The sequence below is a fragment of the Phyllostomus hastatus genome, unplaced genomic scaffold (assembly GCF_019186645.2).
Source record: "Phyllostomus hastatus isolate PE091 unplaced genomic scaffold, TTU_PhHast_1.1 phas_contig_109, whole genome shotgun sequence".
Taxonomy (NCBI): domain Eukaryota; kingdom Metazoa; phylum Chordata; class Mammalia; order Chiroptera; family Phyllostomidae; genus Phyllostomus; species Phyllostomus hastatus.
The window spans coordinates 116050-131939 of record NW_025333518.1 but is presented as its reverse complement, the minus strand read 5'-3'; the positions used below and the strand labels follow the sequence as shown (position 1 = coordinate 131939).

At 38.9% G+C, this 15890-nt stretch overlaps 1 protein-coding gene and 1 pseudogene across 1 annotated transcript; both read right to left on the bottom strand.

Moving 5' to 3' along the window:
- Nucleotides 1–452: 452 nt before the first annotated feature.
- LOC123816781 lies at nt 453–1458 on the bottom strand (annotated as a pseudogene).
- A 12986-nt stretch (nt 1459–14444) lies between these two features.
- Nucleotides 14445–15398, bottom strand: LOC123816772 (olfactory receptor 1052-like). Its single transcript, XM_045835973.1, has one exon. It carries the CDS (start codon nt 15396–15398, stop codon nt 14445–14447), a length of 954 nt encoding a protein of 317 aa, XP_045691929.1.
- Nucleotides 15399–15890: the final 492 nt, after the last annotated feature.

Below are 15890 nucleotides of genomic sequence, written 5' to 3'. Positions count from 1 at the left end.
AAATGTTGGAAGCAAGCTAAGTGCCTATCAGTAAATGAGTGGATCAAAATACTATGGGACATTTACACAATGGAACACTACAGAGAACAAGGAAAGAAGGAGCTCCTAACATGGCAAAAGCATGGATAGATCTGGAGAACATTATGTTAAGTGAAATAAGCCAGGTGTTGAAAGACAAATACCATATAATCTCATCTATAAGTGGAATCTAACCAACAAAACAAACAAATGAGAAACATAGAACCAGAGAATAGGAAATAAAGAACAAACTGATAGTGTTCAGAGGGGAGAAGGGAGGAGTATAAAGAGAAAGAAGGGGAAGGAACAAGCAAAGACACACAAATAGAGGACTCAGGGGCATGGAGAATGGTGAGGCACTGACTGTGGAGATGCGGGGGCAGGGTAGAGGGGAGCAATAAGGAAAAAGGTGAAAAACTGTAACTGAAAAACAATTACAAAAATACCTGAACTTTAGCTCTCATGATCTTCAGATGAACACTTTGGGTGAAAACATGGCTTCCATCAGAACATAATTTAGTGCCAACTGCTTTTTTCAGGGCATCTTTCACATCCTTGTTCCCTCAAACTGTAGATCAGTTGGTTTAACCTGGGCATGACAACTGTGTAGAAAACAGAGGCCACTTTGTCTGTGTCCATGGAGTGACTTGAGCTGGGTCGGAAATACATGAACAGGAGTGTCCCATAAAACAGAGCCACAGCAGTTAAATGGGAGGCACAGGTAGAGAAGGCTTCGTGTCTGCCTTTGGCTGATTTCATTGTAAGGATGGTATTTACGATATAGCTGTAGGAGAGGAAGATAGTGAGGATACTGAACCCCAGAGCACAGCTACTGTATGTGCACATCACTATCTCATTGATGGTTGTGTCTGAGGTGGAGAGGGCTAGTAAGGGTGGGAAGTCACAGAAAAAGTGATTGATGATATTGGAATTGCAGAATGACAACCGAATTGTGCAATAAGTAATGATTGCAGAGTACACCAGACTTTGGATGTACACAATGGCCACTAGCTGGGTACAGACTCTTCCAGACATGGCTGTTGTATACAGAAGTAGATTACAAATGGCTAAATAATGGTCTCATGCCATCAGAGACAGCATGACACATTCTACAACTGCAAAGGTACCAAAAAAGAACATCTGAAGAGCAAATAAATTATATGCAATCTTCTTTTGCTTAGATAAGATATTAGCCAGCATCTTGGGGGAGACAGAGGAGGAGTAGCAGACATCACAGAAAGACAGATTGCTGAGGAAATAATACATGGGCGTGTGGAGCTGGGGGTCCATGCTGATCAGCAGAATCATCCCTAGGTTTTCAATCACAGTGATGCCATAAACCAGCAGGAAGAGCACAAAGAGCCCCTGCTGCACATCCCGCCTGCCAGAGAGTCTTAAGGATATGAAGTTCGTTAACATGGTGCAGTTCTCATTGGCCATCACTCAGGTCTGAAAATCCCTGGTTGTGGAGGAAGGAAATGGATGTGCAGTGTTAACATCATCTATCTTGTTAGTTAAATTGCTGATTTTTTATAATTTTCTGTAATTACAAAAAGCCGTAAAGAATGGTACAACTCTATGAGGAAATCTGAGTCTTTGGAAATACATGGTATTTAATGCAAATCAATAAATGTTAGTGAAAATATCTCTTACCTTTACATTAGCATTCTACCAAGTTTGTGGCACAGTTTTTACATTAGATCATGCTATTTCCATACCAACCTATGTAGTATTTGTGATAGTTTTAGTTACTCCTTTGTTAGAGATAAACAAATTGATATTTTCATAGCTCAGGCAATAGTTCTGAATTAATTGGTTCAGTAACCCACATCTTGTGACAAGATTGTTGCTGTTTTGCAGTACTGCAGAGGCTGTGTTATATCCTGTAATTGAGAAACGTAGTTAGTTGAGAGGTACAAATAATGAATATGCTTTTTTTCCCCTTCATTGACACAATTGTGGATAGGTAGAGATATGGTGGGTTTCTGGATATAACATTCCCCTGTTCTCTAATTGCCTATTAACCCCTCCTGTCCTTTCCAGTCTCAATAGACAGGGATAGAGATAGTCTGTGATCCAGGACCCACTGTAACAGGAGGGTGGTGGTTTCTGGAGAAGAGGCTGGAGGGTCCCCATGAGTGACAATTAGACTGGAATAGGCCTGGGCTCCCTCTGACAGTGGGTGTTGTTCAGCAGAGCTTCTGCAGAATGTTTGGGACCTGACTCCAGGCATGCTGCTCTCAAGGGTGACAGAGAGGTTAGAAAGGGTTGATATATTTCTGTGTGAGTCACTTTCCTCTAATCAACTACAATCCTCAAGATGTATTCACCAACAGAACAGATGTGTCAGTACCAGGATAAAGGTCCTCAACTGTCCAAAGTCCAGTGAATTCAGAGGAAATCATGTTGAACTCTGCCCCCATTTCCCCCAAAATCAAAATACTGCCTATTGTTGTCTTTTTGTTTAAAGCCTTCTATTTATGCATAGTTCAAAGGTAGAGTATAAGATTGAGAAAGGATTGCAAGTGAAAATTCTGGTGAGTTCTGCTCATTGGATTGTTTTTTTCATTTTTGTTCAATTTCAGTTGTCTCCATTCCCCCGCCATTACTCTCCCCTGCTCTACCCACCTCCCACCTGCAGCTTCCTTTCCTCCCCCCTGTTGTCTTTGTCCATGGGTCCTTGATACATGATCCTTGCCTTGACCCTTACCCTTCTTCCCCCTGTTATTCCCCTTCTCCCTTTCCCATCCTAGCTGGTCAATGTCAGGTTCTTCTTTATTTCCATGTCTCTGGTTCTATTTTGCTGGTTTCTTTGTTTTGTTGATTAGGTTCTATGTATAGGTGAGCTCAGATGGTCTTTTTCTGCTTTGCCTATTTCACTTAGCATAATATTCTCCAATTCCATCCATGCTGTTGCCAAAGGTAAGAGTTTCTTCTTTCTTTCTGCTGTGTAGTGTTCCATTGTGTAAATGTACCACAGCTTTTGATCCACTCATTTACTGATGGGCACTTAGGCGATTTCCAGCACTTGGCTAAAATGTGTGTAAATTGTGCTGCTGTGAACACTGGCATATATAAGTTCTTTTGAATTGGTGTTGCAGGATTCTTAGGATATAATCCCAGCAATGGAAATGCTGGGTTAAAAGGCAGTTCCATGTTTAGTATTCTGAGAAAATTTCTTAGTGTTTACTTTGATTCTTCTTTTCCTTGAGTAGCTCTGAATTCTGCCTCTCTTTGCTTTGAAGAATTGGTCTTAGGAGGTCAATTGAGTTCTATGGCCCACTGTTATAATTTACCCAATCAGTATATCATGTATGTCATATGTGAACCCTTCTGTTCTGTGAGAATATAGTGACACTGGAGTTGAAGCTAGGAGAATAGAAAAAGAAAATCTGTGTAATGATGTAGTGATCAGTGTGCAGTTCTCCAAACACTTGGCATGAACTCATTTGAATATCTCTTCCTGTAGACAGATCATGAAAAAAAGGAAATATTTCTTTAAAAAATATACAAAGTATAGGAAATGCAGAAGCCAAAGAACTTATATGTAGGATCCATGGGCATGAACTAAAGGCAGTGTGGGGGAAAAGTGGGTGGGAGGGGGGTGAAGTATGGAGAGGAATAGAGGGGGAGAAATGGAAAGACTGTAAAAACATAATAAATAAATATATAAATAAATAAATAAGTAAATAGTCCATACTGAAAAAAAATTAAAAAATAAAAAGTACAGGTAAGAGATCAAAAGTAAAAAGTCCTCCCAGCTCCTCAATCTATGCTTGAATTTCATTGTATGTCCTACCATTTATGTATATATCTTTAAAGTAAATAGATTGATAAAAGTACTTAAAATTTTGTGTAACCATTTATACCCTCTATAGCTTTCATAGCACTAATTCAGTCCAAGGATGATAAAAATTAGAGAAATATAAAACAGAAACCAGACAAACAGCGAGTCCCTGCCCCGTCCCGGTGCACTGACTTCCGTGTTCCATCCAGTCCGTCTGCAGCAGGGTTCAGCCCTGCCTCCTGACAGAGCTGGGTTATATCACCAAGTCCCTGTCTGGTCCCTGGGCATTGAACATGGTCTCTCAGGAATATGTGGCAGATATAATTAAATATGTGTTTTATCATGTGTTATTTTTCTACAGGCAGAATGACTGAGAAAGAACTTCTGACTTAAAAAAATACTAGGTGTGTTGAAAAACCACCTAAGAATATTTCCACCAGCTAAGCACAAGAGAGTGCTGTACTTGTGGGACTGAAGAGCTCTAACCATTGTCTTATTTCTCTGTGTATATGTGGAGGAGGTAGAGTCCTCCTTGGTCACCTTCTTCAGATTCCTCCCCACACTCATTTTCCCTTCAGGTGCTCCCTGTCTCCAGGGATGCCAGCTGCCTCAGGCAACACTCCCTTCAAGCAGGATACAAAGGTGATCTTCATAAAATGGGAACTTGTGTAGTGTAACTCCCATTCCCCATCACATCCAGAGTATGGAGAGCAACATGTTGTCAAAAAGTAGATAGTTTAAATTCATTCCCAAAGGTTTTATGTTCTAATAGAATGGCTTTCTTTAAGTATGAGTTGAGGGTGGAAGATTCACAACACAATTTAAGGTTTTAGGGCAAACAAGAGAGAAAAGTATTCTATATTTACAGGTTTCTGTGATATCACAGGTGCCCCCAACACAGTACTGCCTAGAGAACAGTCTTCTCATAATCTCCTTCTCCCAGATAATGGTTGTGTGGCCCTGAGGCATGGGTCCTTATCACAAAGTGCAGCACCTGACAATGCCTCCAAGGAAAACCAGTTCAGTGAGGTTTCCTGGTGTAGGAACAAGGAAAGTGGTGAGTGAAGGCTGCCAAAAATTCTTCTGATATATAAGCGAGCTAGTACTTCCTGGTGACAAAAGACAATCACTTAATGAAATAGTTTATGGAAGTTGTATGCTTTCTTAACTTGACAATAATATTTTGAAAATGTGTGTATATAAGAAACTGTTAGAGATTTGGAATATCTAATAAGTTTCATAGCATACTTTCAGTCCAAAAAAGATAAAAATTAGAGAAATCTAAAACAGAAATCAGACAATTGCCTACAATCTCATAGTAAATAATTTTTGCTTTTGGAAAAACTTTTTAAAGATATATATATATATTTTAAAATGTAGATTTTTGAAAGTTAAAATGTCCCTGCATCCAAGCCCTGAAGAAAAGTCAGAAAACTAGCCTTTCAAAGACTGTTTGTGGACCCTAACACAATAAATGCCAAAATGGTAAATAGTTGAGTATGTTTTTATAAAGCATACAGAATTACAATCATTCTGCTTTTATTGTCTCATGTCTGCATCCTTTTGTTCAGTACTATGTACAGGAGATTCTCGAAACCCATTGCATGAGAGGAGTTTATTCATTCTCTTTGCTATGCAGTATTCCAATGAATAATCATACTACATATTATTGTCAAATTCCAAACAATGCTACATTGATCATTTTTGTACAACCTTTGCATGTATATACTTTCTTATTCCTGATTGGGGACTCAAGACGTGGAAAATTTTAGCTTAAGGTAAAAAGTTATAAGTCTAGCAAGTAATGTGTATGTTAAAGCTTTCCTTTCAGAAACTGCAGATAAGGCCCATCCTGGCTCTTGGGAAAACAGCTGGCCTCCTGGGGCACTGATAGAAGATTACTGCCTGGGGATATCTGCACATTTTGTGTTCCAGGGAGAGCAAACCCCCAGCCTGTCCTGGAAACACCTAACTGCACAGAACAGGAATGCTGAAGTTTAGCTCATCTAATCCTACCTGAATTTGAAAGCCTTCACTGTTCCTTGTTTATCCACTCACCCCCACCTTATAAAAATTCTGGCCAAGAAAGAGAAGGAAAGATGGTCTGTTAGGGCATGAACCCATCATCTGCTCATATCGCCAGTTCTATGAATAAAGCGCCCATAAAGATTCAATCACAGTCATTGCTTATATATTTGGTAGTGACAGGTAGCCGGTGACTTTTCCAGCTACATTTCTATTGGGTACAAAACTACTGGTGGGATTTTAGGAGCAGCTACAACAGAAAACTGCCATATAGCTTTCCAAAGTTGAAAGCCAGCTCTGACTTCCATCAGTATGGGAGGTATTTGCATTCCACATTCAAACAGGTACTTGGTATTGATATTAAGAATCTTTCTCATGGCAGCTGCTCTTTAAGTGAGTCATTCATTGCACAGCATGCATATACAGAAAATGCTTAAGTGGTAAGTATACAACTTGTTTTAAAAAGTATCCTAGCAACCAGTATCCAGAACAGGAAACAGATCATTAGAATTGCTAAAATCTTCTACTTTCTCCCTGCTTTTTAGTTCTCTTTAGTTCACACATTAGACTCATCTCTGCTTATAGTAGCTAGAAGCATATGAAATCTAAATTTAAGTACATTTTAGTTGTCTTATAGGGGGCTGGTGTGCTACCTCAATGCTATTATCTTTGTGCTTGTAGGGTAGACACTCACCTCTGCTTGGGCTTTAGTCTAGTCCAGTTGCACTCCTGCCATGTTGCTGTTCAAGACTGGACCCATCCAGAAGTAAAATTTCCAAGGCCATGGGTTAAAATGGACTCATTATTACCACAGGAAGCATCTCCTATTGTTTTTCTACCATACTGTGTTTCAGAATCTCAGAAACAATACCTCCTTAGACAACAAAGCAGTCTCATTGTCCTCCTTGGGTTTTCCTAGCAATCTGAAATGTTTTTAAATTGGAAAAGACACCATGTTCCTGTTGCCTGTCATATGGAAAACCCAGTAAGCAGAAACAGGGATTGAATTCTTATGGGCACTTTATTCAGATGTCCAGGAATCTGAGAAGAAGGGTGGTTTGCACCCTAATAAAACTGTCTTACATTTTCTTTCCAAGCCAACATTTTTTCAACAGGGAAGGAACAAGGTGCAGTGAGGGGTTTTGAAATTCAGGGAGCATTAGGTGAAAGAAATGTTAGCATTCTTGTGGGGCAGTTAGGTGCTCACAGGGATGGGTGGTTGTCTGTTCCCCCCTGAAGCACAATGGTGCAGATGCCTCTACTTGTCCCATGGGTGGTGGTCTTTGACAGTGCCCCAGGATGTTGGCTGTCCCTCTCAGGAACCAGGATGGGCCTTATCTATCTGTAGTTTCTTAAACAATAGCTTTAATATATGCATTACTTACTAAAATTATAACTATTTGCCTTAAACTAAAATTTTCCAACTCTTTAGTCCCCTATCATTTTCACTCAAAGGCATTTTGTAAGGGCATCAAGAAAGTGAATGACTTCTGGTTTGTGTAAATAGTTAATATTGTCCTTGCTTCTTGTGTGATCCTTCAAATTCATACCCTTGTCCCTGTTTGCTAAACAAGCCACTTCCAGTGCTTGGATCATCAACAAAGTAGAGCAGAGGCTTGTGAAATGATCAAATATCTTGGTAAATGCTGTTTGGTTTATTTATTTTTCAAATAATTTATCTGTATGTCTTTAACATTCCCTTATTTTAATATCCACAACTACTTTATGTTCTTGCATAGAAGCAACAAAAAATGAATTGAAGGCACATACTAGGCTGTCAGGGAATTTTTTCTGCCTTAGATGTACAAACATTCAATAACAGTGAACATGTTTGATATCTTTCTTTCAGGTGCTGTGCTAGAGCTTGGATAAAGAAACAGAAAGCACAGTCCTGAATCTCAGAGTGCTTGCAAATCCCACCTTGATGACAATGAGTAGTAATAAGAGTCATAGATTCCACAATGTCCTAAGGCACATGATGGTGTATGGACCAGTTTAGAGAGTGCTGGAGGGAAGGACAGCCCCTGGAGGAAGCCAATGAATTGTGAATTGCAGCACAGGGATTGACTCATGAGGCCAGTCCCCTTTGCTTTTCATACCTTAGCCACACTGGTGGCTAAGCTCTTAAATCCCAGAGAAATGAGATGGTTTTTCCAACTCAAGGCCACTCTACTAGCTGATCCATCAGCCCAGAATGCTTCTCTAACTACTCGAAGCTCTCAGTTAATTCCCACTTATCTTTTTGTTTGCAGGTAATTGTGTTCATATATGGAAGCACATTTATTCTTCCTTCTATTTGATCAATATGCTTTGGATATATAGTGCCTAGGCTTTTTTCTTTATGGCATAATTTTAGTTTATTATAAGTAATTCAAATGATCATTTATCAAAATTTGTCACTTCCACTAGATGATAAGCTTCATCAGTGCAAAATGTGCAGGAGTTGCTGTGGAATAAAATGACATAGAAATGCAACAGACACTTTGGAAACTGTCAGTAAGTTTTAAAAAATTAAATTAATGTACAAATAAAAGATCAGTGCAATAAAAATTGGTAAGTAGAATTCCACAGCATTTGTACAAATAGAGAGTACCACGTATACATTCAAGACATAAAAGAGAGCATGGAGTATGTAGGAAATGACACATTTTGCTGTGGGTGAAACATAGTAGAAATAGTTACTGGTTCATATGAAATGAATCAAAAACAGTTCAACTTTTTGCAACATAGTATATGTAACTTTGGGAGATTATATATGCATACATATGTGTGTATACACACACACACGCACACCTCTATATCCCAGTACTTAATTTTTCAATGGAGCCATTTTTTGTTTCTAAGTTGTTCCAGGTCCTCTTTTATATTCTTGGTCTGTAGGTCATAAGTCTGATGGTTTAGCATGGGCATCACAAGGGTGTAAAACCATGAGCTCATTTTGTTTTGATCTATGAAGTAGGAACAACTTGGCCTGAAATACATGAAGATCAAGTCCCCTGGGAAATTACCACCACAGTTAAGTACAAGGTGCAGGTGGAATAAGGTTTGAACCTCCCCTCAGCACAGTTGCTCTTCATTAGTGCTAAGATATATAACAATTGGCACAAAACATCCTTTATCCTAATGAAGCCCAAAATTGTGAATATCACCAACTCATTCACCTGAGAATCTCATCAATACAGCAGAAAGCGAGGTGCGCCATCACAGAGGAAATGGTTAATCTCATTTGACCCACGAGAACATAAGCAGCACATTAACATTGTATTTATTGAAGTATCTATAATTCCCATCATGTGTTCCCCAGCCATGAGCAGGGTGCACACTCCATTGGAAATGGTGAATGTAAAGAGGAAGGGTTGCTAGTGGCCTTGTGTCCATCAGGCGCCATTACTTGATGCGTCAGTCCCCGGCCGGCAGTAGGCACGGAATGCTGCGGATGGCTCGACGAAAACACGTGAGAAAAAACATGCACAGAGACAAACTAGTTTCTGTGGAGTAGTAGGGACGAAATGGCCACCCCCTCAGGTGGGGAGCAGCGCAGATTTACCGTCCAAACCAGCTTTTATTGGGCTCATTTTGCATAATAATTCAGGTAAAGTACAGTACTCATTAGGGGGAAGTAAGGAACCATAGAAAACAAGGAAGTCTGAGGGTCTATTTTGAGTAGGGGTCAAAGAGCTGTAAGACTTTGAGGAACAAACTAACTTCCTCCTTGGACCCCTCTCATTCAACTGAGAGCATTCTAAACAAAGAAGGTTTCACAGTAATTTACATGTTCTTTCTTAGGCCTGATCACCTGGGGAATCCGCCCTTTTCAGCACAGAGCTGCACCACCCTGTCATTGTTTCAGGCTTAGGTGGAGCATGGGAACTAAGGCAACCAAAAGATAAGGGGATTTTCTCCCAGAGGATGAGAACTCAAGCTATGTCAAAGCCGAGGAGCGAGGGTCCATCACCCCCTTTTGCTGCAGCCCCCCAAGTCCTTCTTTTGGGGGGCCACCCAAAGTGATCATGCCTGTCTTAGATCGGTCCCCCCCCTTGGGGAATCTTACCCTGTCTTTGGCTAACTGACCAAGCTTTTTGGGGGTTTAGTTATGAATAAAGCAGCAGAAGCAGCATTCCTGCCAGGGAGATAAGCTTTTGTCTCCTTGCTGGCTCATGGTTCCAAGGGCGTTCCCTTAGCCTTAGCCTAGGCGGGGGTTTCAGCTTCTGATACCAGTCAGGGTGGTTCCCAACAATTACTGCCAGATTTAGACACTCAGACTCTGCAAAGGTGCAGAAGATGAGGAATTTCAGACAACAGCCACAGAAGAGAATTGGCATCTTGGCAAAGAAACCTACCAACATTCTGGGTCCAGTTGCTGTTTACTGTTGTGTAGCAGAAGTCAATGAAAGTGAGGTGGCCGAGAAAAAAATATATTGGTGTGTGCACACAGAATGAGGCCAAAAGAAAAAGAACATCATTACCATCTCAGAAATTCTCCCCACACCCATCACAAATTGATGTCCAGTATGCTAGATCAGTTTGTATGTTTCTGAGGTATACAGTAATCAAGTCATATAATTTTTTATACACCTTTGTCTGGCTTGCTTCACTCAACACTATGTTTATAAAATTTCTCTGTGCTGTTGTATGTGGAAGCAGTTCATTCATTTTCGTTGCTGGGTAGTTTTCCAATGCAGAAACTCATCATGAAGTAATGTGCCAAACCTCGATCATGGGTCAGCAAACTACAGCACATAAAGCTTAATTGAAGTTGGGATGCACCATTTCTTTGTATATCATTGATGTTTTCTTTTATGAAAGAAAAGCAAATCTCAGTGGTTGTGGAAAAATTTGATAGCCTACAAATCTTTAAAAATGCACTACTTGTTGCTTTAAGGAAAAGTTTGTCAACTCCTGATATAATGTGTTGAGAAAAACTGTGTTGTTTTCTCTTTTATACTGTTGTAAATAATTCAGTGGTGAATATTTTGTACATGTGTTGGAGTGAACATATTCATTGGTTTCCCTTGAGGATAATTCTAAGATTGTTATTTGGGTCATAGACTATATATATGATGAACATTGATGAAGTGCATCAAATGGCTTAGATAGTCTTCTCCACCTTCAGTTAGTTAATCGTGTAATAATCAATGACAGGTACTATATTCTCCCCATTTCACAGAGAGTTAACTGAGGCATAGAAAAATTAAGTAACTTAATCAAAGTGCCACTCAGTATCTGGGCACAGAGCTGGCATATGAATCAAGGGAATCCGGCTTCTTCCCTCATCCAATGATCTACCTTTGTCAATGGATAATCTACACATGATCACACACACATGCACATCCACACACTTTTCTGAGGTTTACTATATCCTTTAAGACAACTAGTTATAATCCATTGCCAAATTAACTTTAAGCAGCAATTTTAAGAATTTTAAATGTTTTCTTATACTTTGGAGCTATAAACTGCATTGGACCATGTGAAAAACGAGTGTTTGGTGAAATTCTTGTGAGAGAATTTGTGTGTGTCCTGGTCAGGCTGTTGGGGGTTGTCTGTTAAAGCTTGTGAGTAGGGAATTAGATGCATCTTGGAAAGTTGTATCTCACAAGGAATCCTCCTTCACACCCAAGGCTTTCTTAGTGGTGTCATTTACGTATTTGTTTGTCAAGCTGTAAATCAACAACTCAGCACAAGGATGACCTTCGTGTGGAACTGAGACAAATTTACTAATACTAGGAGAGGACTTCCCTAACGAGTGGACATGGAAGTCAGGTGAGACGCCCATAAAGAGAATGTTTTCCTCCTCCCAGTAATAAAGTGGATTTAAGACTGAGAAAAGGGTGAAAAAGTAGGAGATGATGATGTGATGAAACCATGTCCATTAGTTGCCCTATGTGGAGAGATGCCACTCATTAAATGATGTGTCTGTGCAGGCTGGCTTATGCTATGCAGGGGAGGGGACAACAGACAAAATGATTCACAACATTTTTCATCACAGTGCTTCAGAATAAATGCAAAGGATATGTGAACCAAGGGACTCATGTTGTCTCCAATGTATGACAAGAGAGCAGCTTTCTTGAGTAACTGTATTTCAAAGTAATCAGTATGTCAAAGTGGCATTTTGTGGGGTAGTATAACTTCTCTTCTTTAATTGTATAACATTGAATTCCCCTGGTACAAAATTTTTGTATTTTACAAATACATGTATGTATGTGTTTGAAATCTATCACTTTATCTATCTAATCTATATGGGTATAGATATGTTTTTCTACATTCTCAGAATTCTTAGCATACAAATTATATGAGTAATGACTCAGTAAATGTGTGTTCTGATATATTTTCTCTTGTTAGACTGGTGTATATTCAACAGATTATAGAAATGTACAACCATTAAAAGCTGATTCTCCTAATGTAGTTCATTTGTGTGAGGATATTTTTAATAGTTAATTTTCATTGCATTTTTTCATTACCATTTATCACCCTTATACTCTCATCAACTTTCACCCATCCTGTGAGTATGGTCTTTTATAAAATATATGTTTTTGGATAATGCTTTAAAAAATACAATGTATTCTACTATACTGTTGCTCATAATATATATCCCGTGGAAACAGGCAGAGGTAGATGAAACAGACAAATCTGAGGAATGTTCAAATATGAATCCTCTTTACTTAGAGTGTAAGTCATATGTAGGTCTTTACAGATCCATCACTTTAGCATCCTCAGCCATTTATGTACTTTCTGGAGAATGATGAATTATGTATTGCCAAGCCTTACACCCTGACACTTGTTGTTTTGGTGACATCTAACAAGAAATAAAATGTTATCAAGTACTTCATTTTAGCATATATTTTTCTGTTTTTTCATTTTGTGTCACTGACACCATGCATGTATTTGGATAATAGACATGGAATGCTCACTCCCTGAGCTAAGAACACTCACAATGTCATATAGGAGATGGTCATATAATAACGGAATGATATGAGTACAATGCTGAAAGGAGATAGTGGTTTGTGACTTAAGAATGGGACATTTAACCAGAGGTGAGAAGTGTGTTGTTTCATTCTTATGACAATTGAAGAACGTACATGAAGCACACTTTATATGTTAAAGGGGTGTGTGCATGTATATAAAGAAAAAATGACCTAAATGAGAAGCCTTGTGAAGTCTATTTTTCTGTCTTCCAAAAGAAGAGAGAACCTCCAGGTTTTTTTTATAAAAAGACAACCTTAAAGTTAAATGAATATTCTGAGAACCTGAGATTGTATAATGTTTTTATAACAGTATTAATTGTTATTCAATAATAATGTAAATACCAAGTACAATCATCTTAAGGTATTAAAATAGATCTTAGCATTACTGAACATCAAACCACTAAGAAGTGAGCACTATTAAATTGTGTTTAGACTAAGGTTACAGTTTATTTCACAGATTGAAAGAGAACCAATTTAAGGCATTACAACTGGAATAGTAATATAAATAATACTTGGTTGTGTTTTTTTCTCAATCAAACATAAATTTTTGTTAATAACTCTTCAACTTAAACTATATCAATTGGGAATTTCATGTTTTCAAAAATGTTAATTAGTATAAGGCTATGAGCATGTTGTAAAGGGAGATAAAGTAATATACATTAAGCACACTTTATACATTAAGAAGATAGTGACTATCAGAGAAGGTCAAGGTCCTAGACCCCTAAGCATTGTTCATACAGTTTCTGTAGAGTTGTCAAGGGCATGTATCTGTTCCCCAGAGTGAGGGAAAGGGGCAAATCCAGAGTCTGATGTGAAGGCTATGATGTGCCACATGAATATAGAGCTGCTGATCCTGCTGACCCCTGGGGTAGAGTGATCAGAAATAGAGGGTCTGAGAAGTTGTCTACATGACATGATCTGTGTCCCTGGTACTCACTCAGCCTTGGGCAAAGAAGAAGTAGAGGTGAATTCTGTGTAAAATGAGCATGCTAAAATAAAACAAAACAAAGCTATGTTCTTTCTTCATTCACAAAGGCTGCTTTTTACATCTGTCTTGCAGAGGACACACCTTCATTCATGTTTTTGAATGGCATCCTGAAAATGAGCATGGTAAATGACAAAGTAGAAATACCAGTGAACAAGACAGACAAAAGCCTTGCATTTATGGGACTCTGATCTAAAGCAGAAGAAATATAACTTATTCTCATTCCTTCATTTACTACTTATTACTTCTAAGTGTTATAATGGGAAATTTATAGGATGATACAAGTACAGAGGAAGAATAAAATGAAAGCTAACTTGAACTATTAAAACTCCCTTCTGGCTCAGCAAATTTATTAAAACCATTGCTTAAAAAACTGGAACTTTAAACATGGAGGAAGATGGTACTATGCCCATATCATTCTGGGATATATACACTGATGAAGAGAGGAGAGTGGTACACAAACATCCTCTTTGCAAAACAGTACAGTAAACCTATTACTTCTTTCCTTTTGTTCAAAGAGATAAAGATTCATGATGACTAATTCTACACATTCAGTTTAGGCACAAAAGTGGGTAAGGAAATATCCAGAATTGTACTTGTGAGACTACAGAAAACTGTGCCAATGTCCATAAACTTTAGCTGTCAACATCTGCAAATAAAACCTTTCTCACTGAACACACTTACACCCAGTACACAATTTAGTGCCAACAGCTTTTTTCAGGGCACCTTTCACATCCTTATTCCTCAAACTGTAGATCAGTGGGTTTAACATGGGGATGACAACTGTGTAGAAAACAGAGGCCACTTTGTCAGTGTCCTTGGAGTAACTGGAACTAGGTTGGAAATACATGAAAATGAGTGTCCCATAGAATATAGCTACTGCTGTTAAGTGGGAGGCACAGGTAGAGAAGGCTTTGTGTCTGCCTGCGGCTGACTTCATGCGAAGGATGGTAGTTATGATATAGCTGTAGGAAAGGAGGACAGTGATGAGGCTGGACCCCACAATACAACTACAGGCAATGGTCATTGCTATTTCAGTGGTGGTTGTGTCTGAGGTGGAGAGGGCTAGTAAGGGTGGCAAATCACAGAAAAAATGATTGATGATATTGGACTTGCAGAATGACAATCGAGTTGTGCAATATGTAATGATGGTGGTAACCACAAAACCTGCAGTGTAGGCAGTGGCCATGAGCTGGATGCACACTCTCCTGGACATGGTAACTGTATACAGAAGTGGATTACAAATGGCTACATAACGGTCATATGCCATGACAGACAGCATGACACAGTCCACATCTGCAAAAACACCAAAAAAGAACATCTGTAGCACGCATAAATTATATTCAATCTTCTTTTGCTGAGATAAGAAATCAGCCAGCATCTTTGGGGAGACAGAGGAGGAGTAGCAGACATCACAGAAAGACAGATTGCTCAGGAAATAATACATGGGTGTGTGGAGTCTGGGGTCCATGCTGATCAGTAGGACCATCCCTAGGTTGGCAATCACAGTGATGCCATAAACCAGCAGGAAGAGCGCAAAGAGCCCCTGCTGCACATCCCACCTGCTAGAGAGTCCTAAGAGTATGAAGTCTGTAAACACGGTGCAGTTCTCAATGGCCATCACTCAGGTCTGGAAATCCCTGGTTGTGGAGGAAGGAAATGCAAGTGAAGGGCAAATCATCTGCCTGTGTTAGCAGTTACACTGCTGGTTCTTTCTATTTGTCAGCAGTTAGAAAAAGAGCTCAACAATGCACATTCTCTTTAAGTAAATATACTCTCTGCAATATTTCCAATTTAATGTGAAATGATAAATGATAATAATACAGCTTATATAGAATAGGTAGCACACTTTGATAAAAAATAAATAATTTTCATACCTCACTAGGTAGTACTTTTTATCTTATAAATTAAGAAATTGATGTCCTCAGAGTTGACCACGTTGTTCTTAGAATAATTTGATTCAGATTAACTGTATCTAATTACAAGGTTGTTTCTGTTCTTGATGTAGTATAAGTGTTGTTATATTCTGTAATAAAAAGCATATTGAAGTGAGAGATGCACATAAGAAATATAGTTCTTGATTTTTCCCTCATTATCCAATACTGTAAAGCAG

What these genes read in the sequence shown, in the direction of transcription:
- LOC123816772 (XM_045835973.1), bottom strand. Translation starts at nt 15,398, where the DNA reads ATGGCCATTGAGAACTGCACCGTGTTTACAGACTTCATACTCTTAGGA.